A 23,350-nucleotide genomic window follows, 5' to 3' on the forward strand; every position below is an offset into this window, starting at 1 on the left:
ATATAAACAACTATAGAGAAGACCAGAGAAACAAAAAAAACTATAGTCTTTGAAGACAAGAGCTATGAGAAAAATGCTAAAATAACTGAAATTATTTGACCTAAAAAAAGAAAAAGTAGCTTGATCAGGGCCATTAAGTCAGGATGGCAAAATCAAATTGCTCAAGTTTTAATCCACACTGTTATTTTACTCTTTTATATAGAAAACTCATTCTAAGTCTACTACTCACCCATGTAGATAGGAGTCCCACACGTGCTCTGCAGCATGGCCTCACCTCGACCCTGCTTCTTCACAGCTAAGCCAAAATCCGTCACCTGGAAGAGGAAATTCCAAGTCACCTGTTTTCCCGTCCCAGAGTTCAATGCATTCTGCAGGTAGGACTTCCACCACATTGTAACTGCATCTAACTCATGGATTCTTGAGGATGGAGGGGCTTTACTCGTATTACTAGCAAGGACTCTGCTTTCCTTCCTCACCCACCCTTCTTTGTGAAGAAGAAACTTGGTAAAGAGAAGCTTGGTTTCTCAAACCTTAAGAAAACGCCCATGATGCTGATTGTTCATTCCATCTAATTAAATTCACCAGTTCAACATAGGAAGTTGTATCTTGAAGAAGGAATTTAAATTCTTTCATGTGAAAAAGTTATTTTTTAAAAAGCCCTTTCAGGGGGCTGGCCCCGTGGCCGAGCGGTTAAGTTCGCGCGCTCCGCTGCAGGCGGCCCAGTGTTTCGTTGGTTCGAATCCTGGGCGCGGACATGACACTGCTCATCAGACCACGCTGAGGCAGCGTCCCACATGCCACAACTAGAAGGACCCACAACAAAGAATATACAACTATGTACCAGGGGGCTTTGGGGAGAAAAAGGAAAAAATAAAATCTTTAAAAAAAAAAAAAAAAGCCCTTTCATTGTAAAATACATTCGGGCCTTAGTATGTTAATTAGCTATTTTTCTGATTCTCCAGCTATGTTCCGGTTTAAAGCATGTTATAAACGCAAGTCATTATCCTTGCCAGACAAGGAAACTCCCCCTTTTTATAAATATTTATAAAACACTCTCTCTGGTAAATACTATCTTTTCTTTGCTATTATTCCCTTTGTGTTTCTAGAGTATACTAATAAAACAATTACTACATTATTAAAAAACTACAAGAAGCAAATTAACAGGGAAAAAAACAGTATGACTACAAACACATGAGAGGCCTACTGCTGCAACTGCAGTCTTCACGCTCAGTCCTAAATCCTGGCCATTAAACGTTTGGCTATTAAATATTCAGCGTGTGCCCTTGGTCTTGTCTCCCAAGTTGGAACAGCCTTGGGCTGAAAGCAGAAGAACAGGCACATTTACCGATCATGCAACCAAAGCTGGGCTCTGGGTCCACGGACACCAAATGCAGTTTCCAGTGCTTATGCAGTGAGAGAATGTTCCTATCAACATGGAGTATCGCTGTTTTTCTAAACAGATTAATCAATTTCTCCAGGAGTTTTCACAGTTACCCCATTTGGAGCATTGTGATACACATCCTTCTCTAGAGAAAATCTATACAGATATAAAATATACAAAAGATTTCACGATCCAATTCAGTTCTTTGGAGAGTATTCATCTCTTCCTTCACCAAATACTAACTGAGCACATACTATGTGTCAGGCACTGCTCCAGGTACCAAGAGCGACTAAGACACACATAATTCTCGCCCTCATGGAGTTTACAACGGATCTATTCAAGAACATTTACTAGGGTAAAACAACAATACCGTTAAACCTATATATCACATGGGGATTTAGCTTCTGCCACAGAGCGAGTTATTCACAGACAACATTTTATTCCTAAATTAACACATTCATATATTTTGAAAGCAGCCACCATTAAAGTGTTAAGTAATAAATAATGTGTCCTATCATTTATTTGACATTAAAGAACACAGTTTGAATAAAGCCTTCGAGAATAAACACTTGGCACATTAATTGTGCTTAGGACATAAATATTAATACCCAGGAAAGTTTTCAATGAGAAATATGGACTTTACATGAATTTAGTATCAGAGGCACAGCCAAGGTGTGTTTTTCTCTAAATCTATAACACATCTATATCAAATTACCAGCCACAATTTTGAAATTAATTAGAATTCAGAGCATCTGTTTGCTTGCTATTAACTAATGATTAACAACCATCCAAAGGCATACATACTTAAAAAAAAGTCAATAGCACCACTTAACTCATAAAATCATTCTTGTCAGTTACAACCTCTTTTGTAAAGTCTTAATTTTTTTAACACAAGCCACTTATTCTCTGGCTGCTCAAAAGCTTCCAAAATGTATCTAAAAAGCGAATGTACTTTACCACTTTGCAATCAAATTGTTTATAGGCAAATATATACCACCATCTCTAGTACCTTACCTTTATGTTTAAGTTCATTTCATCATTAGCATCGATAAAGCTGCTTTTAACCATTATGTTTTCCAGTTTTAGATCTCTGTGTACTATATCTACCAAGAAAATAAACAACAAATCAACGAAATGAATAATGGAAAAATAATTAGAGGGGACATTAATAGAACAAATAAATATATTTGACACATTAATGTCCACTGTTGAAAAATTTGAGGAAGGCCAAGTGTAATTCTGCCCTGCTTCATTCCCTTTCTTTCAAATCCCTTTTCTCCATATTTCTAACCCTAAGGAGCCATTTTCTTTGACTCTCTCCTCCCTCCCCATTTCCCTGCTGCCCCAACTCACTGTTCTTCATGACAAGTGGCCTGGTGAGTATTCCAAGGTTAGGTATTCCCAGGAGGAGGGAGACAATTGCAGTTACAAGCCCAGTAAGGTTTCCCATATCCTTAGGTCTTCAGATAGAGGATTACTTCTATGTATATGTTAATGCCAATATAAACATTTCACATACTGCAACTTTGTCACATGTACACAAACTATACTTATTTCAGTATATTTTTCTACAACATCAGAACATACTTTCCTACTCTTTATATGTTAAAATAAAAACCAGGGGCCGGCCCTGTGGCCGAGGGTGAAAGTTCCATGCCCTTTGCTTCGGCAGCCTGGGTTCACGGGTTCAGCTCCCAGGTGCGGACCTATTCCACTCATCAGCCATGCCGTGGAGGCATCCCACATACAAAACAGAAGAAGCCTGGCACAAATGTTAGCTCAGAGCTAATCTTCCTCAAGGAAAAAAAAAAAAAAAAAGAGGACGATTGGCAACACATGTTAGCTCAGGAATCTTCCTCACCAAACAAACAAACAAACAAAAACCCTTGAGACACAAAATCTCCAGTTCAACATGTCAGACCTCAGATAGGATTTTTAAGTATGTGCAAATAATCATGTATGAAACAGTTCCTTTGCAAATAATTGACTCAGTTCCTATCCACAGCAATCATTTCCCTAGACTTGAAAAGTTATATGTGTAATTGCTGGAAAAAGACAGTTGAACGAGCCCTGGACTAGCAATTATACCTAACCATTTATAGCTCCCTTACAAACAGCTCCCAGCTTACGTTTTGGGAATTTTTATTGTTTCTATTACTCTGCTTATCTCTTTTTACCTAGATACTATACAGTTTTAATTAATATATCTTTGTAATATGTTTTGGTCCTTGGCAGGGCAACTCTCCCCGCTGCCTCCATTGTTCTTCTCTTTCATTGTTTTCTTTGCTATTCTCACCCATTTCAGATATCAAGTTCTATGAAAAATCTTACTAAGATTTTGCTGGGAATTATACTGAATTTATAGCTTAATGTGGGAGAACTGATATTAGCATAATAGTAAGCCTTTGGTTTCCTGTCCTTGCAAATGTTGCCCTCTGTCTGGAAAGCCCTCCCTTTTTTTCTCTGAGTTTGTATTCCTCAGCTCAAGTTTTCCTTCCTCTGTGAATTCTTCCCAGACTTTCCAAGTCAAATGAGGCACTGACAATTCTACCCTCCTTGCACTTCACATGGCTCTCCATTGGAGAAACTGACATGTTGCATTACAATTTGTTTTCCATACTCAATCTCCCACGAGCCTGAATTCCTTGAAGGGCAGAGGCCTTGTCTAAAGTCTTTGTACCTCCAGAACCCACCACAGTGCAGCAGGTGCTCAGGAAATATCTGCTGAATGAACCCCTGGGCTCAAGTACCAGCCCTGCCACACCTAACCATGTCCCGTCCCCTCTCTGGAGCAAAGTTTTTTCTCATCTGCAAAATGAGAAGGTTCTAAAGTCACATGTAAACCAAATCAACCTTGAAGGAAAAAAAGGAGGAACATGAGGAAAAGCAGCAGCAGTAACACCAAAGAACAGTAAAGCAATTCAAATAATTGGAATAATTTTTAAATGTGGATTTTAAAGTAGTGAAACTATTCCATATGATAATATACTGGTGGATACATTTGTCAAAGCCCATAGAATACAGAACACCAAGAGGGAACCCTAAAGTATACTTTAACTATGGACTTTGGGTGATATTGATGTGTTCATGTAGATCCATCAATTGTAACAAGTGTACCACTCTGGTGGGGGATGTAGACAATGGGGGAGGCTGTGCATGTATGGGTGGGGGTATATGAGACATCTCTGTAACTTCTACTCAATTTTGCTGCTAACCTAAAACTTCTCTAAGTCTAAAAAAATACAAACCAAAAAACAATGCCTAGAATATATAATTTTTAATGTTATTAATATATAAATATTTTTAGAAATTTCACTTTTATTATTGATTTGTCTACTTTTGATTTGATAATATTAGCTGCTTTTCAAACTGTTGAATAGAAATATTCATAACTTCATCCTTGTCTGCGGACAAAGTAATTGTACACCTGCCTTGTTTCTAATTAAAATATATCTATCGTCATGCTTCACTTAACAACAGGGATACATTCTGAGAAATGTGTCATCAGGCAATTTCATTGTTCCACAAACATCACAGAGTGCACTTACACAAACCTAGACGGTACAGCCTACTACACACCTAGGCTATGTGGTACTAATCTTATGGGACCACCATCGCCTGTGTGGTCCACTGTTGAATGAAACGTCGTTAGATGGCACATGACTGTATAAATAAAGTTAAAAAGGAAAAGTTTAAAAAAAAGTTTAAATAAAATCTTCTATGTTAGTAGGCATTATTTCTGCGACTATGAATCCTGAATACAATTACCCTTAAACAAAAGTGATATCTGCATTCATGGAGTCAGTGAGCTGGATGATCTTCTTACCCTTATTGTGAAGATATGCTACAGCTGATGCAAGACTTTGAATGATCCACCTTGTCTCATTCTCTGAGAAATGCCCTTTCCTATCCAGAATTTCTTTGAGTTCTCCATCCTCACAAAGCTCCATCACAAGGTACATTTTCTGACATTATATATTTAAAAAGAGAGAGAGAGAGCAAATTATATAGTTGAGGATCTTTAAATGTTATATCTTCCATATATAGTGGAAATATGATCACAATCTTAATCATCAATCTATTAATTCAAAAATATATATCATAGACAAGATACTGTGCAGGATACTGGAGGAATAAGGAAGCCTAAGACATAGTTTTTACCCTCAAGAAGCTCATGGAATAGTTACAATTACAGTATCATGTGAAAAGTGCTAACAGAAGAGGCGCGCCCAAAATGCCATGAGGTTACAGAGGAGGGGGCCTCTGCCTAAACAATGCTCTCTAAGAGGTGCCATTACAGGCAGCTTTGGATGACTGAGTCGGGATTTACAGGTAGAGAATATGGGCAAGAACAAGCATAATACATGGTATTTGCAAAGACTCCAAAGCTTGAAACAGCACTGGCTGTTAAAAGAATAACAAATATCTCCGCGTTAATAGCATTGGGAGTTTGGTAGGAGAGAAAAGAGTGGAGTGGTGAGGGGTGAGGCTAGAAAGAACAGGCTGCTGCCAGGTTGTAAAGAGTCTTGCATATCATGCAAAGGAGTTTGGATTTTTTTTCCATATACAGTAAGAAACCCCTGAAGATTTTTAAGCTGGTATCTGGAGGGGAGTTCCAGGGAATTGTGTACTATTATCAATTTTTCATTTCTAAATGAACACTGTAACAGTAATGTAAAGCAGAGCTCAGCAAACTTTTTCTGTAAAGGCCAGATCAAGATAGTAAATATTTTCAGCTTTGTGGGCCATACAATCACTTTTGCAACTACTCAACTCTACTGTTATAGCATAAAAGCAGCCATAAACAACACAAGAAAACTTTATTTATGGACTTCGAAATTTTAGTTTCACATGATTTTCACATGTCATGAAATATTACTCTTTTATATTTTTTTCAACCATTTAAAAATGTAAAAAACTTAGCTTATGGGCCATAAAACAATAGGCAGCATGCCAGATCTGGCTTGCATGCTGTAGTATGCTGATCTCTCTTTACAGAGGGCAGATGTGAGGCACAGAAGGGAAACAAGAAGGGGAAGAAGAGAAAGATATGAAAAGTACCTAGGAGGAAGAAACAGGGAGACTTAGTGACTAATTGGGTATGAGTGGTAAAAAATCATGGATGAAATTCCTCTTCCATATTTGCTGTTTCTTTTGCTGCATATTAAGATCACTCTAGGTTTCCCAAAGGTCAAGTTATCTACTGAGTCAAAAAGATTCAGTTAACTAAAATGCAAGTCTTTTTCAAACCTATTGCAATTCAGGCACAGACTACACTTCACGTCTCCATTCTATCCTATGCTGCTAGATTTCTGTTGTTTTTAAGATTTGGGGGTATGATTCTAGTCTATAACTGCTACTCATGCAGCTTCTGCATTCAGTCAGCAAGCATGAAGGCAGGAAGAGAAGGTTAACACCCTTTCTCCCTATAGTCTTCTGATTCACTAAACCTTAGGATGCTTTAGAATTTCTAAAGTAACTAGAGAATTCTGCGAAGTCTAACACATAAATAAGCTTTTGAACTAAGCCATATCTTTCCACTGACAGCACTGTAGGGATCACTGGTACACGAAATGGTAAGTGAACTCTTTGGAAGGAAACATTACATCAATGGTGCTTACAATATAAATTGACGTCATTTTAAATATGTAAGTTGATAAAAGTTATATCAAAAGTTTTTAAAAAGTCTTTTTATAATTATTAAAAATAATTATGTAGACCTGGAGAACATTTGGACTCACAAGAAAAACTATAATATTGTCAGACTCGATGATCAGTATTAAAACCATGGCCTAACCAAATAGGTAGCAACTTCCATTAATCTTTAAAATGCTTCAAGGGGATGTCTAGGCGTTTGCGTGAGTTGGGGAGGAAGGAAGGAAGATCTGACCCATGTGAATCAAGGGTAAGCAATACATAAGAAAGGCAATCACAGATGATGGTTTCCTTTTCCTTCAAACTATTCTAGACTTGGACTCCCACTTGTGCCCAAGATGGAGTAAGAGAGAACAAACTTACCTTCCCTCCTGAAACAACTTAAGAAATGGACAAAATATATAAGACAACAATTTTCAGACATTAGACATCAGGCAGCATAGGGCAATGATCTCTGAGAGAGGGCAACACATGAGGGAAGCCCCGTGATTATCCTCACTTACTGTCTGGAGAGAGTTTCCAGGCCACAAAGCAGTCAGAGGGAATCCAAGCAGAGCCCAGCAGTCTCCATGAACTGAGGAGACAGAGGTGGGAGTCCAGGAAGGGCAAGACAACTAAAGTTCACAAGGCAGAGTACCACAGGGGAGAAAGCTGTGTACAGAGAAAGCTTGAAACTTGCAGAGAGTCTCCTTCAAGTCTTTAGCAGAGGACTGATGAGCGCATGTGTATGAGGAAACTACCCAAAGCTGGGAATAGAGCCAGGGGCAGAGGGAACAGTCACTGGAGTTTACACACGGCCAAGAAGAGTCTGTATTCCCATTAGCCAGAGTGGAAAAATCTCATAATTCATGGGGCATCAGGTAGACTACTCAGCAAGGTCTCACCTCAATAATAGGCAAAAATTAGCCTTAGATCAAAGGCTGCTCTGGTGCCACCTACCAAAGCTTAAAGCAAGCTTTAAAGTATCAGACTTTTCCAAGTAACTTAATGACGTCCTAGAATAAAGCTCAAGAATAGCTATAAGAAAATAAAAATATCCAGCATCCAATCAAAAATTAACAGGCATATAAAGAAGCAGGAAAATATAACCCATAAAGAAGAAAAAATCAATCAATCAAAACTGACCTAGAAATGACACACATGATGGAAGTAGGAGAAAAGGACATTAAAAGTTATTATAATTATATTTAAGAAGAAGAAAGAAATATTGAGCACATTAAGTAGAAACATGGAAGATACAAAAAAGATCCAAATCAAACTTTCACTGAAAGGGATAAACAGTACATACAATGCTACAGAAAAAGAGATTACTGAATCTGAAGACATTGGAATAGAAACTATGCTAAATGAAATAAGGAAAGAAAAAACTGTGAACAATAACATGTATACTTGGAGGCCCCAAAATGGGAGAAGGCAGAAAAAATATTTGAAGAAATAATGGCCAAAAATTTCCTAAATTTGATGAAAACCATAAACTCACAGATCCAAGAATCTCCATGAACCAAGCACAAGAAACACAAAGAAAATTACACCCAGGCACAATATAATCAAATTGCTTAAAACTGATGATAAAGAGCAAAACTGTTCTAAGATTTGGGGATAAAAGAAATCACAACTCTAAGACTGAAAGGAAGAGTTGAGAAGACTTTTGGTATCATTGCCATAAAGTGCTCCCATAAAGGGCAACTGTGGTCTTTAACAGTTATTAATTTTTAAGCACTCTTAATGAATCAAGCATAATGCATAACCCAAACAGGCTATTACTGCCTTAGAGACTGGCAAAGGACACAAAGACCAATAGCTAATATTTAATGAGACAGATGCTTTGTATCCATTTTCCTATTTAACCCTTCAACAACTAAATGAGGCTGATACTATTATACCCATTTCACAGATCAGGAAACTGAAGGATAGAGAGAATGAGTAACTTGTCATGGTCTTATAGCTAATAAGTGGTGGAGCCGGGACTCAAATGCACAAGCAGTCTGACCGCAGAGTCCACATGTCTATCCACTATATTATATTGCCTCCGAGCAGAGAAACACTGGAGCCCACAAGCACTAACCAACCTGGAGGCAGAATGGCAAATAATTTAGGCTTTAGAACAACTCTAAATGAAAATTACAGGCATTTAAAGGGAAGAATAACATCTAGGGAAGAAGGAAGATTAAACATGTGGGTAAGACACAGACGACAAAATATCTTCTACATAGTGCCACACATACCCTTGCCAACTTTATTAGAGAGCTAACCTTGCAAAATTAGGACAATATGCCAAGAGACTCCAACGGAGAAACCAAGGACCAAAGCAAAAGGAAAGCCACCTCTACGTAAGCTCTAAACACTATTTGGTTGTGTATGAAGTTGTTTCAACTTCAAACATTTGCTTTCAACATGCCACCCAGAAATATCACTAAAGACATCAATCTAATCATCAGATACCTAATTATACAATCAATAATAAAAGTCCTCCAGAATGCTCTCATCAATCTTCAGTAACAGACTCATGCTGAGGACATGAGCAACTGTGCCCCAAAGGGACTACTTCAGAAGGAAATGATGTTCATTTTGTAATAATAATTTTCAAAACGCAGCACCTGATCAAGTCTTACCTTAGGGGTCTCAAAGACTTGTTCCAGATGTATGATATGTTCATGTTTCACACTTTTTAGAATGTTCACCTCCCGTTCAAGTAACTTCACGGCAGAGCTTCCAGCCTTAAATAATGTGGAGACATAAATTTCACATATGAATGTCACTACCACATACCTCCATATAAAAGTTATAGTCAATTTATATTTTTCCTGTATTTTCTTGAGAAGTTTCTTTTTCAAAAGAGAACATGCAACTTATTACCATGACAAGATTAAATTATGCCCCTTCTTTCCTTTGTCCAATTTTAGGTTATGTATAATTTGGCCTCAAACCACATCTGTTTCTATAAATTAGCTACTACATGGTCTCTGTCTCCTCACAAAATTATTCCAATTTTTAATATGCTTTTTGGTATTTCCTTCAAAATCATGTTGATCCTTTGATATTAGTATAATAAAAACAAAATCTACCTTCCAGAAAAAGTAGATTGGGGAAGATAAAAACAGTTTTTCTTTTATTTTGTTTTGATTGTATTTATATATCAAAAGAAACAATAGGCAGTGAGATTCTATACTAAGCCCTGCATTATATCACTTCCTAGTGCCCCGACTTCAAAACTTCACACAGAGAGAGAGAGATCTCACCTTCAGATGAACCTAACTCCAACTTCATCTCCTTGCATGTAACCCTTAACCATCCTGACAGCAAAAGGTAAAAGCAGGAACACCACGGGGAGCACAAGGCCTTCAATCAGGTCTAAGTAATTGATTTCCTACAGTGTCATCTAAGAAATTCTAGAAGGGCTTTCTCTACCCTCACCACAACTGCCACCACCCCAATCATTACCCATCAACCATCATTGATATCTAAATTACCATCATTATTTGAGGACAAGCAATGTGTTCATCCACATAAAAATATCCCTGAAAGGGACAACAAAGGTCTTATCCTTCTCTCCTCCCCCACCCACCCCAAGTTTGGGAGACTACATAATACTTCTTAAAGGACTGGAAAGGGATTGATCGTAAGGCAAAGTTTGCCTGGTTAAAATTTTACCTTGAGTCATCCCTGCTTCCAACAACCACTACCATCTTAGGAGTGAGCAGGAAAGTGCCCACTCACTATGTCCCACCCATGAAGATAAAGTCACATTTTAAGGTTATCCTACAGGGTCAAGAGAAATAGTGAGTGCAAGGCGTGAGTTTCTATCTAGACTGGATATGGAAAGTTACCACAATTTCTCCTAAGATCCATCTCAATTTTTCCCAATGGCTTGACCTGTATATAATGTGGTACTATATTGTCCAATTCATATATTGGCTACACAATTTTATTTCACTATCTTAGTGTCCTGTAAACTCTCAGCATCAATATGTCAGTGCAAAATTATGAATTCTAAGGTTGCAAACAGGTATCCTGACTATTAATCCTAAACTCTAACCCCTAAAACTACCAGACAACAAAGAGGCAAAGGAAATAATATCCCGTGTAGCAGTGTAGTTCTAGAATTCTAAGATTTCTAGTAAGGCTCTGGATCTCCCCTTATTAAGATTTATATGTTACTCTATTAAACTTTAGGGAGAAATGGTATGTAATTTGCTATAATTTATTTTAAAGAATATATAAAACCTACTATTTTATTTTGCAAATGTAACAGTTATCATCACAAATCCAATGCAAAAACACCATAATGTTGTTTTTTTTTCCCCAAGCACAGAAATTTTTTAAAAGCTGATGAAATGACTAGGTGTAAAGCCTGAGGATGTAGATTCCCCCCTAAAGAGAAGCCCAGTCATTCTCCAATCCTGGAGAAATTTGCTGAGGAAAACAGTGGATACAAGTAAACAATATGGTAGACAGTTGGGGGAAAAGTGGTCCAAACTGAAAGAGCAGATAGGATGAATGAACAGAGAACTAGCTAACAATGAGAAAATAGGGACTCAAAGGAAAGGAGAGGATGAGAGAAAAGTCTATCAGAACCACATCAGGAGAGATCCTGGGACGTATTTCCAGCTGGGACATCTCTAGCCCACAGCCCTACAGCTACATGTACTGACCGTCAGCAATTACCTTCAACTCACTCCGGTAAATTTGACCTAGATTTGCTTATATTGGTTATGTTAATCCTTTCATGCGTTTTTTTTCACATTGCACTTGTCTATTTGAGTTTAAGGACTGGTCCCTTCCCAGAAGGCTAGAGAAATGCCCAAACTTCTCAGGGGAGCAGCCCAGGGCCTGGCCTTCAGGTCAGCTGTGCTGATGACACACACTCCCCTGCCTCCCCACCCTGCACTGGCACTGGGCCCTCAGTCTGATGACTCTGAGAAGCCTTACCTTCTCTTTGTTCACTTTTTTAATAGCCCACTTAGTTTCTGTTTCCTTGTCCGTAGCTTCAATGACCAGTCCAAAGCTCCCTTGTCCCAATATTCTTCCAAAGGTATAGATTTCCTGGATAACAAACAAGAGATCCTTTGTCTCTCTCTGCCATTCACCAGGTATTAAAAATGAACACATGATACTGACAGATATCAACTCAAGGGAAGAGAGACTCTACTCCAGGGTAAAATCAAATAGAAAACATTATATATTTGCTTTAATATTAATAAACACATCTTAATTAAGCCAAAATAAGTTTTGATGATTTCATTAAATGTCCTTTTGAGGAAAACCATAAAAATCCTAATGGGGAAATGTGGAAAACCTCAAAAGTATAAAAATGAATCTCTTACAAACTACAATATTAATGAAATATCTTCATAGGGAAAAGGAGGAATGGAATATTACTACATACAGTTTGCATGTATAACATACATTCACCCAAAGACTTATCCCAAAACTCTGAGAGCTATATTATAAAATCAACACATATTAACCATTGAACAAACTGTTTTCTTGTTTCCCAAGTAACACTTTTTCTTTATCTTCGTTGTTTCTATTGAAAATAAATTTTGTTGTTTTATTCCTCGTTTAGGAAAAGCAGTATGTGACAGAAATTTTACCAGCACGAAGAAGACAATAAAAACCATCCACAGTAATACTACTCAGACCAAGAATCCTTCCACTTATCATTTACCTTCTGCTTACAAAGATAGAACGCACTGGTCTTGCCAACACCAGCTTTCTGGTTCACATTGTAAAACAACAAACAGGTAACTCATTTACACTTTTATTTCCTGTGAATTTGGTCGGGGGGAGTCAGAGTGCCTGATCCAAATCAACTCCAGGGCATTAACAAGAGTTTCTGGGGCCGCCATGCTGGGGACTAGAACATGAGAGAACAGCTGAGGTAATGCCACCAGGTGACACCTCCGCTGGGTCAGCCAGTCAGAGCCTTCCCTAGACATGCTCCTCTTTCCCTCCTTCAGCATGCAACAGGTAAGCCAGCTGCTAGTCTTCATAGTTCCTACTGCTTTCCTACTGCTTGCCTTTCTTATTTTCATAAAAGAAGACTCAACGCCCAACTACCCACTTCCTTCCTCCATGAAGGGCTTCCCTGCCTAACTCTGCACCATAGTCATCGTTCCTTTATTTTGACTTCCTTCAGGATGTATGTATTAGTCCTTAAACACTATTATCACTCTCTTGCTTACAAACGTTTTGGCTCATTTTTTTCTTCAAAGATGGTCTAGAAGCTCCTTAAGAAGCTGTTTCTTTTGTATCTTTTAAAAAGCTTATCCTGAAACCTCGTAGGGAAAATATTTGTGCTGAGTGCATGGGGGGAAAGGGAGGAGGAAGGATGGAAGAGAGGGAAGGAGGGAGGGGAAAGGAGAAAGGAAGGAGGAAGGGAAGAGAAGGAAGGAGGGAAGGAAAGAAGGAAGGAAGAGGGGGAGAGAAGGAAAGAAAGAAGGGAAGGGAAAGAGGGAGAGAAGGGGTGGGAGGGAGGGAGAGGAGGGGAGGGGAAGGTGACAGAAAGGAAGAGAGAAAGGAAGAAAGAAAGGAAGAAAGAAAGAAAGAAAGAAAAAAGAAAAGAAAAAAGGAAGCATTCAGCTTCAACATGTTAGATTTTCCTTAGATATCTCCTTGTGATATATACTTTGGGGGTTACAAAGATGAATAAAACACAATTCTTATTTTCCCCAAATTTATAATCTACTCAAGAGAAGAAATTATTACTTAAATAATAAAGTCTTAAGTTAAAAAAAAAGTGCAAAATGGCAATGGGACCAGAGACCGGAGCTAAAATACTGGGAGAATAAGCAAAACATTACAAAAGAGGTGGCTTCTAAGATTGGCATGTGAGGAGGGGCTGGCCACGTGGCCAAGTGGTTAAGATTGGCATGTGAGGGAACAAAGGCAAAAAAATTGAGAATTTGTTTCTATAATCCAAGCAAGGCAAGAAAGGCATTCCAAAGGAATAACAGTGCAAATGTGGAATGAATGAGTGAACTGATAAATGAATGAATAATCAATAAATCCAGTCAGCAAGCCAGCCTCGGGACTCTTCTGTATATACACACATTTGAGAGAAGTGACAGACTGGGTATGGGATTCGAACCCTGGAGGAGGAGCTCTGGACTTAGGGTCTTGAATGTGGTGAATGGCAACTCTTAGACTCACACAGGGCACATCAGCCCAGGTGACTGTCCCCAAGACACTGCTTTCTGATGACTTATACTTACTTTGGCTCCTCCCTCTTCCCCCCACCACTTAATAGTGAGAATCAAAACAGAAACAAAAATAATTAAAATAAGAAAAAACATTTTATTTTTATTATTCTTACATGCAACTCCCAACCATATGTTATGTAAAATGAATTAAATTTCAATTTAAATGTCATTTACCCTTTTTTTCCCCACAGAACAAAATAATCTCAACTCCATAACCATTTCTCCAATTTTTCTTGTCCTTTACAAACTGAACTCTCATTTTCTCTCTAAACATACAGAACCACAACTTGGACACAGCATTTTAATAGTGTTTAAATAGGATTTTTAAAATGAGGAGTGGGTAGAGGAATAGCCCAATTGCCAACTAGCTTTTTATAAACTAATCTTTTTCTTCAATCAACTGCTTTGACATCATTACATAGTGGTGAAAATAAGGAGAAAATGACTTCTTGTTTAATAATTTTAAGAGGATGCTATTATAATGGTAATGTAGATCTATTTTTATTGACATAGAAGTCCATGACACAGTGTAGAGTGTGAAAGCACGCACGTGTGATTCCACTGTGAAAACGTGTGCATGTGGGGGTGATTACACTGATGTCTGGAAAGATGTTCATTTAAATATTAAAAGTAGTTATCATTGGGTAGTAGAATTGTGGATGATTGTAACTTCTTTTTTAATACTCTTCTGGAATATTTAAAGTCTTTAAAATAAGCCTGTCCATTTACTGGGGGAAGGGAAACCTCAACTATACCAGTTAAGGTTACTTCTTAAAACTATGTATATATTTGAAATATTTCATAATTTAAAACAGGAAAAAATTAAAATAAAAAAATAGGATAAGACGTATGCATAGAAAAATGAAGTAAAGGTAATAAATGCTAAAATTGGTTATATCTGGCTCATGAGTTTATTTTCTTCACTTTTCTATCTATATTTGCCTAATTTTTCACAATGAGCACATTTTGATTTTATAAAAGTTCTTATGGCTAAATTTAAAACTCAGTAAATTTGTGGATTTTTAAAAAATACAGGGCTTTTGTTTAAAGGGGGAGATTTAAATATTTCAAGTCACAATTTCTCAGGAAGTTTTTCTGATCACTTCAAGTAAATTTCCAAATAGCTCTTAAAACAATTTTTTTAAGTTATTTAACGGTACTGCAATTTTCTCCTTATAGTTGTTCTTGTGGAGGTTCCGTTAATCTGATGTTACAGCAACACATTTTAATTTCTAAAATGGTACTAATATTTAATTCATATTTGTACAGAATAATTAGAATCCTGGGAAGAATAATAATCCGTATTCATCCAATCACAGGCTACAATGGAGGCGGTCCATGAGGGAAATTCTGGCCTCACTACCAGTCATCAAGGAAATGGACAGCCAAACCATCTCAAGTCATCTGGTCTCTCTCTGCGTCTTGCAGAGGTCTACACAAAAACTCCACAATTGCCCTCAGCAAGAGGCAAGACCTGAAGACCAAAACGTTCTCACTGTATCTAACAAAAATGCCCTCCACTTTAATTAAAGTCCATTTGGCCCTCCATGAACACAAAAAATAATAAGTCTGAATTTTGTTTAATAAAGATTTTGGCAAAATTGAAAATGGTAAATTTCCTCCTTTCTGTCCTTCTTTTCCCTAGAGACTTATTTTAAATCATTTGTGCCATTAATCATCGACTTAGAAGAAACCTAAAAGTTTCTAGTAGCTTCAGTTTGCCCTCGATATACCTGAATAGCAGCTCCATTGTCCATCCTTATGTGAGGAACTTTTCCTTCTGTAAAGTTGCCCCGACCCCACTGCTGTTGAGATATTTTTCTCTCTACATTTGAGGTTCTTGAGGGCTTGGGCCAAAAAGGAATAAAAAATTAACTTTAAAATATAATATACTTGTTGACAAAGCAAGAATTCTAATTTAGATAATCTGAAAAATCTTTACTGTGTGCCATGATATTTACTGTGTACAAGATAGTTCACTGTCTTTTTCAAATTCTAAGCACTATATGATTTATTGGCACATTAGGCTAAAAGAGTGCTTACGAAGTCATTCAATCTAATCTCCTGAATCCAGGCAAGTCTACAGGACAACCTGCATGGCAGATACATCACAACTTACCCGATGATTCTTTAAAATCATGATATGACACCTTCACAGCTTTCTCAATCACCTTTGTTTCAAAACATAACAATCATCTCAAATAGGTTATACATTAAAAATTACTAGCCAGACATTCACAAAATATGCTTCAAATGAAAATAACGTAGTAACAACTCACTCAGAGATGCCTATATGGTAATAACTATACTGTAATACAAATCAGAAACAACAGTTTAGGCAGAAAATTTGAAAAAGTCGAACTTTGAGGGCTGAGAATCTAACTTTTCTCAAACTTACTGCTCTCTGTCTCCAAAGTTGTGCTATGTCAATTACAATCTTCCACCCTGCCTCTTCTCTACAAAGGTGAGCACATCTAAACCAGCCCACCGACTAGTCAGATTGTTTGCAACTAATGCAAATCAATTTTGTAAAGTATATTTGATATTCCACCTGGATAATCAGGAATTGCCTTAAATAATAACCACCCTACGTTTACGACAAGCATAAATCTCATACTTTATCAGCTGAAGAAAATAACATTCCAAATTATTCACAATCCTGGCAAGTAATTAATATGGGCAAAGGTCGGACATATAATGAAAGAAATTACTAACCAACTTTGCTCACATCTTACGTAAGAAGGAAGTGTTCCCTTAATAGTTAAGAAGGCAATGAACTAGCTGACAAGGGCCTATGGGATATGGATGGAGCTAGGGATGGGTTAGGGAATGGGATGTCAACTTGTGCTCAGATGCAGAATCTTCGATATTTACCAAATCTTTTCCAGAGGCAATATCTTTGTTGGTTTGTTTTTCTTTTGTTCTCTCCGGTGAAAGTGCACATTCTGAACTAGCAACACTTGATGTCTGTGACATTTCCACTACTGAAATTGGAGAAAGACTTTTTCGACAGGAACACACACAAAATACATTTTTCTGAGACGTAGATGAACAGTTGGAGCATTTTGTGCATTTTTTACCACCGCCACTATCAGCCATTTGCTTAATTCCGCAACAAAAGCAACTTGAAAGAAAGATGTTTCCACTGTTTGAGGAAGAGAACCAGACCTAAAAAAATAAGCTGAGCTGATGGCAAAAACTGTAACTTCCAATTGGTGAGGTCCTTAGGTTAATGACGCACTACACTATATGCACACAGGAAAGCTGCGGAAAGAAAAGATATCGCCATTTAGAACACTCTTTCTTATCCTATTACCCTCCTAGAAATCAGAAAAAAACTAACAACTAGCACCAAAAACATTCTGCCTACACATGAAGTTAATATTTACAACAAAATTAGGAAATATTTCTAAAAATCAATGGATTCTCATCTTTTAAACTGGAATTTTTGACCTCAAGAATTTTATTTACTTAACAATCAAAAGAATAAACCTCTCTGCTCAGAACCATGAAACTGCTGAAACGCACAGTCTGAGGAATCAGTTTGGTGGGCTATCACCTTTTTTTTAATGAAGTAGAATAGAATACCTAATATCAGGGTATTTTGCATAGATTTTTGGTAAGTTCTGTGAAACCTTTTATTTTAATTATATAGATATATGTATAGAATGTTTGTGCGTGTGGGTGGGTGTACTTGGTCACATTATAAAATGTATTTCTTAACGTCGGTTGTGGTAAAACAAACAAAAAAAAGGCTTAAAAATACTGGTGTAGGGGTTGGCCCCATGGCTGAACAGTTAAAGTTTCAGATGCTCTGCTTCAGCAGCTTGGGTTCACGGGTTCGGATCCCAGGTGCAGACCTGCTCCACTCTTCAGCCATGCTGTGGAGGCATCCCACATACAGAATAGAGGAAGACTGGCACAGATGTTAGCTCAGGGCTAATGTTCCTCAAGCGAAAAAAAAGAAGAGGAAGGGGGCTAGCCCAGTGGTGCAGTGGTTAAGTTCGCACCTTCCACTTCAGCGGCCCAGGGTTCGCTGGTTCAGACCCCGGGTGCAGACCTATGCACCACTTGTCAAGCCAGGCTATGGCAGGCGTCCCACATATAAAGTGGAGGAAGACAGGCACGGATGTTAGCTCAGGGCCAGTCTTCCTCAGCAAAAAGACGAGGATTGGCAGCAGATGTTAGCTCAGGGCTAATCTTCCTCACAAAACAATAAAATAAAATACTGGCATAAAACATACATCACTGTGATTTCAAAATTTAAACCTTAGTCTATTTATTATTAGACCAAATTCATATTATACACTTCAGAAAGGCGTAGACAACTTGATTTTATAAAACTACCTAATTCTAAAAGTTCAAAGGCAATATTAGAAGCATCCTCATTTTTATACTCAAACGGCAAAAACAGGAACTAGTGGGTGTTATTTTTCACCAAGTGTAGAACAGGTAGGCCCAGCATTCTACCTAAGAGTTATTGGCAGCTGTATGGTGGCAAGGAAAGATCTGAGCTGAGGAAGAAGGGAGGACTGCGTTCTGCAGTACATACAAGAGAGCACCTTGAGAACCTCACAGAAGTAACTGGGAGTACATTAAAATCGTTTTGTACCATACTATTTCATATATTATTTAAAAAGTATATTTTGTAGTCACAGATTGATAAGGCTGGGGATACGTGGAGTATACCTTTGTCCTCTGAACTGAAATAAACTTAACCAGAATAGGAAGTTAGATATCCATTAAAGAAATATCTTTCTAGTTTTAGTTGTCTAAGACTGGTTTTCTAATTAGAAATGAGTGCTGATTTCTATCAAATCCTTATCTATTGTGATTTTTTCTTATTGGATCTTTTGATATGTTCTATGGTATTAAAAGCTTTCCCAAAATGAAAGCATTCTTGCTTTTATAGTGTGAACCCTGCATGATCATGATGGATGATTCTTTTAATGTGCTGAAATATAACGTGTTTGTATTTTGAGTTTTCATAGTCATACCCATAAGTTAAACCGGTCTGTAATTTTCCTTTTCAGCCATCTTTGTCAGGTTTTGATACAAGATTCTAGCTAGTTTCATAAAATAAATTGGTTATCTTTCCATTTCACAATGCTTGGTAACAATCTGTATAGCATGGAAATCTGCAGGAAAATCCCCTAGGCCCACAGGATTTTATGAAAGATATTGCTAGTAGTTCATCCAATATTTATTCTCCCATTCTTCCTTACTAACAGAATCATGATTTTGTCCGGGGCAGCAATGTGCTTATTAAAAATCCTCCATTTCCCAGCCTCCCTTGTAGGGATGGCCATGTGACTTATGGCCGTGAACGTTATAGAATGCAAGCAAAGCTGTACTTAAAAGAAAATTTATATTCTCAAACCTTTATTAAAAAAAGAACAAGAAAGGATAGAAATATACTACATGAGGGCCAGCCCTGGTGGCCTAATGGTTAAGTTCAGCATGCTCCACTTTAGTGGCCCAGGTTCAGTTCCCAGGCATGGACCTACACCACTCGTCTGTCAGTGGCCACGCTGTGGCTGTAGCTTACATACAAAAAGAGGAAGACTGGCAACAGATGTTAGCTCAGGGCAAATCTTCCTCAGCCAAAAAAAAAGAAAAAAATACACACACACGCACACACACACACCCCCGCCCCCCGACATGAAAAGTCAAACAAAGAAGAAAAACATGATTAAGGAACAAAATTTAAGATGAACAGAAATAACAAAGAAATGTAGGTTTTGTTGAATTTTGCCTATAAGGCCCCAAATAAACTGACCGCTCACTACCTTTCACATTTCATATCTTACATTCTCTCACTTGCTCTAGCCTCCTTGCTCTTCCTCGAATGTGCCAAACCCTCTCCCTTCTCACGACTTTGGCCCTCCACCCCCTCTGCCTAGGCTGTTCTTCCCTCAGGCATCTGCATGGCTTGCTCCCTGGCTTCATGGCGGTTTCTGCTCAGGTGAGAGACCTTCTCTAAGCACCACCTGAATGAGCAGGCCCATTCACTCTGTCCCCTTCCACTGCTTTATTTTTATTCATAGCACTTATTTCACTCAGCAAGTCCTCCACCAGCATTCTTTCCTACTTCTAGGGAACAGATGATTCCTATACAAACTGTTTCAGAGTGACGAAAAGCTACCCAGTTCATTTCATTCCATTAGAATAACCAAAATCTGACCATGGCAGTGTTCTCAAAAAGAGAGAAGGAGTTCTTAACAGGCCAACCTCATTTGTGAATAGATGCAAAAATCCTAAATGCTGTACTTGTATTTACCCCAGCTGATGTGTACAGCATAGTCTAAGATTATTAGACAGAAATGATGGACAAGTCAGCCCAATAAGTATGACCTTTCATCAAAGTAGTATGAAAAATTCTCCTGCTGTGATCAAAACTCATAATGGGAAGCACTGGAAAAGGTGTATAGAAAGGACCCTCCAGACAGGCAGAGGGAACAAAGAATGCACCCAATGACACTAAACACACACACACGCCCCTCTTGCAAAAGCCTGACCTTGTTTTTCAAGTATATGCATCAAGAAAAAGAAAACTCAGAATATACCTGTATACACTTTGAAAATGATTCAACTTCAGGCCTTGGAAGAACATGCTTTGCATTTTAGGTTAAATATAAATGTAACCATCAATGACTCAGAGCGGTAGAATAGATCTGCAAATAGCAACTTTTCTGTTTAGGAAAAATAGTGCTTTCTCTCTGCAGGTGTAGGAAAGTCCCATGTCAGATGTGTAAGGCATCATTTTATGCATGTGTTAAGAATACTGATTTTATAGCACTTTTTATAAGAAACTGAAGGAAGTGTTCATAAGGTAAAGGTTTATTTAAAGTATAACTGAGTTCCTTCATTATAAACAGTACTCCTAAAAGCATGTTTACCATATCCTTCAAGTCTATACATATATATATATATATATCCACAGACTTAACAGAATCTTTACATATTAAATTTTCCCTTTTTAAGGTGGATTTTTTTGTGAGTCAAAAAACAGTTATCTTCTTCTTAGCTCTGTTCAAGATGAATTTCCTTTAATATCTTAGTCAATTTCTCAATAAATCATATTACCATAGCATCACTGACACTGACATCGACTTCTGAGTACTCACTTGCTCTAGTTTCTGACTTCTCTGTTGCCCTAGAAGTATTTGGTAGCCACATTCAGAAAGCATAGGGGTTCCTATTACTCGTGGAGGATTTTCATTTCTTCTCTCCAACCTACCAACCACTACATTTGCCAAAGTAATGTTCTACTTTCTTACCAAAGCAATTCTAAAACAATAGATTGAATAGCTGCATGGAAAATTCCTTGACAAGAATTAGATTTCAAATTTAATTTATTTTGGCTGGCTGAATTCTAATTATTCTAGCTTAAAAACCAAAATAGAACAAGAATTTACTCACATTTCTTTCTTTCTCACCTATGAATGGACCTGAAAGATTTGTTACTAAAATAAATCTACTATCTAGCAGGCTGGTGATATCATTCATATTCAAGAGGCATAAAATTCAGTACTGCAAATCTAACATATCTTTATGTAAACACAAGGGTGAACAGATCTTCTATAGAATCAGGGAATTCAGTTAAACAAGACTTTAGATATAAAAAGATATATTAAAAAATCAAAAAGCTTCTAATGTAATAGTGTCTCTTTGCGTCTCCAAAGATGGGACAACATAGTTATTAGAGATAATGTAAACAAATAAAGTAAGTTCAAATCATGTCAGTATTTAACTAACATGTGAGTCGCTCTTTGGCTAAAGGTTTCACTTTACTTTCAGAACTGAGAGGAGTCAATAGAACAATTCTGATAAGGAAATCTCTGAACTTTTATTTAAGCATAAAAAGGTCTCTTACATATTGGCCCTGGAAGATATACTTACAGCAATTTCCTCAAGAAAATGAACACAAGAATGGTTTTATGAGATATAACTAGCTACAATTTTCTTCCCAAAAAGCAATTTTTTCGATTTCTTTGCTAAGACTGTCTACAAGGAACCTCAATAGTCACTCAATTCAGTCAAAAATGTGTTCTATTCAAGTGAAGAAAAAAACTTGCAGATTGTCTGACATTATGCAGGTCAAGCTGAATGGCTGTATATTCACTTTTCAACTTGTTTTCATAACACGCTTACAGAGCCTAAAGAGGGGCCGACGAGCTTTCAGACCATAGTGCTCTATTTTAAAGGAGTCCCACACTTGTTTACTATTCCCGTTATGGACATGGTTAGGAAAAACGAGTCTGTGCTGTCTTATAAAAGGATTTACAGTACATTTAAAACTCACATTATTTCAGAGATTTTTGAAAAATATTTAATAGCTGATGTATGCTATTAGGTTTTCTTTCTACTTTAACTTGAATAATATTTCTCACTGAGTAAGCTGTAATCTGGAGGGACAGTCTTAAAGGTGGCCCTGAGACTGACAGTTTAAGGTAAGAATAGAGATTTTACTAGGAAAGTTTGGCTTAAAAAGGCTGGATAAAATCAGGAGACCCTGGTTCTTTCTTGCTGCTATCCAGTGTCTTTTCTCCCTGTACATTATAAGCAACCTGAAGCCAGGGACCTTTACGCCAGCACAGGCCTGTCCTTGTACATAATAGACACTCAGTGAAAATTTCTGAGTGTTCATTTTGTGAGAAAGAGCCAGAATCAGAAATCGCTTAGGCAGATGTATAGGAAGAGTCATCAAAGAAAGGAGGAGGTCACATGCAGGAGGGGTAATATCTCAAAGGGAATGTGAAGGCGCTCCTCATAGATCTGGAGAGGATTAGGCATAAAGAATTAGACTTCTGTGTGATTCAAAGAGAGAGTGCATGCCAATTTCAATCTAATATAAAGGCTTCCTCACACTTAGAACTGTTAAAGATAAAAGGAAAGACTATCTCAGACACTAGACGTATCTAAGTAGAGGGTAGAAGGTCAGTTGGCAGAAAACCATAGAAAGTATTTAAACCTAGACTAGGACGTCTTGAGGTTCTCTCTAGCCTTAAAAGTCTACAAAGATGAATCACTCCTTCTAATGATCAGCTGAGGCACAGCAGACACTTAAAGGAACTGAAGTGGCAGTTGACCTCATGTCCACTGTGGAGGT

The 23,350-nt window shown here is 37.6% G+C and overlaps 1 protein-coding gene across 26 annotated transcripts in view; it reads right to left on the minus strand.

Moving 5' to 3' along the window:
- STK33 (serine/threonine kinase 33) overlaps positions 1-23,350 on the minus strand; it is a 121,300-nt gene that overhangs the window by 40,549 nt on the left and 57,401 nt on the right. For 25 of the 26 annotated variants that reach the window (XM_014741924.3, XM_070273382.1, XM_070273383.1 and 22 more), the window contains 7 exons: positions 17,113-17,502; positions 15,972-16,085; positions 11,966-12,079; positions 9,649-9,753; positions 5,208-5,346; positions 2,396-2,484; positions 230-314 (listed from right to left, as the gene is read on the minus strand). In XM_014741924.3, the coding sequence (XP_014597410.1) occupies positions 230-314; positions 2,396-2,484; positions 5,208-5,346; positions 9,649-9,753; positions 11,966-12,079; positions 15,972-16,085; positions 17,113-17,337 (871 nt within the window). In that variant the 5' untranslated portion in view covers positions 17,338-17,502. The remainder of the gene's footprint in view (positions 1-229; positions 315-2,395; positions 2,485-5,207; positions 5,347-9,648; positions 9,754-11,965; positions 12,080-15,971; positions 16,086-17,112; positions 17,503-23,350) is intronic. The other variant, XM_070273397.1, reaches the window with a different exon arrangement.

Source organism: Equus caballus, chromosome 7, assembly GCF_041296265.1.
Source record: "Equus caballus isolate H_3958 breed thoroughbred chromosome 7, TB-T2T, whole genome shotgun sequence".
In the NCBI taxonomy this organism is placed as follows: domain Eukaryota; kingdom Metazoa; phylum Chordata; class Mammalia; order Perissodactyla; family Equidae; genus Equus; species Equus caballus.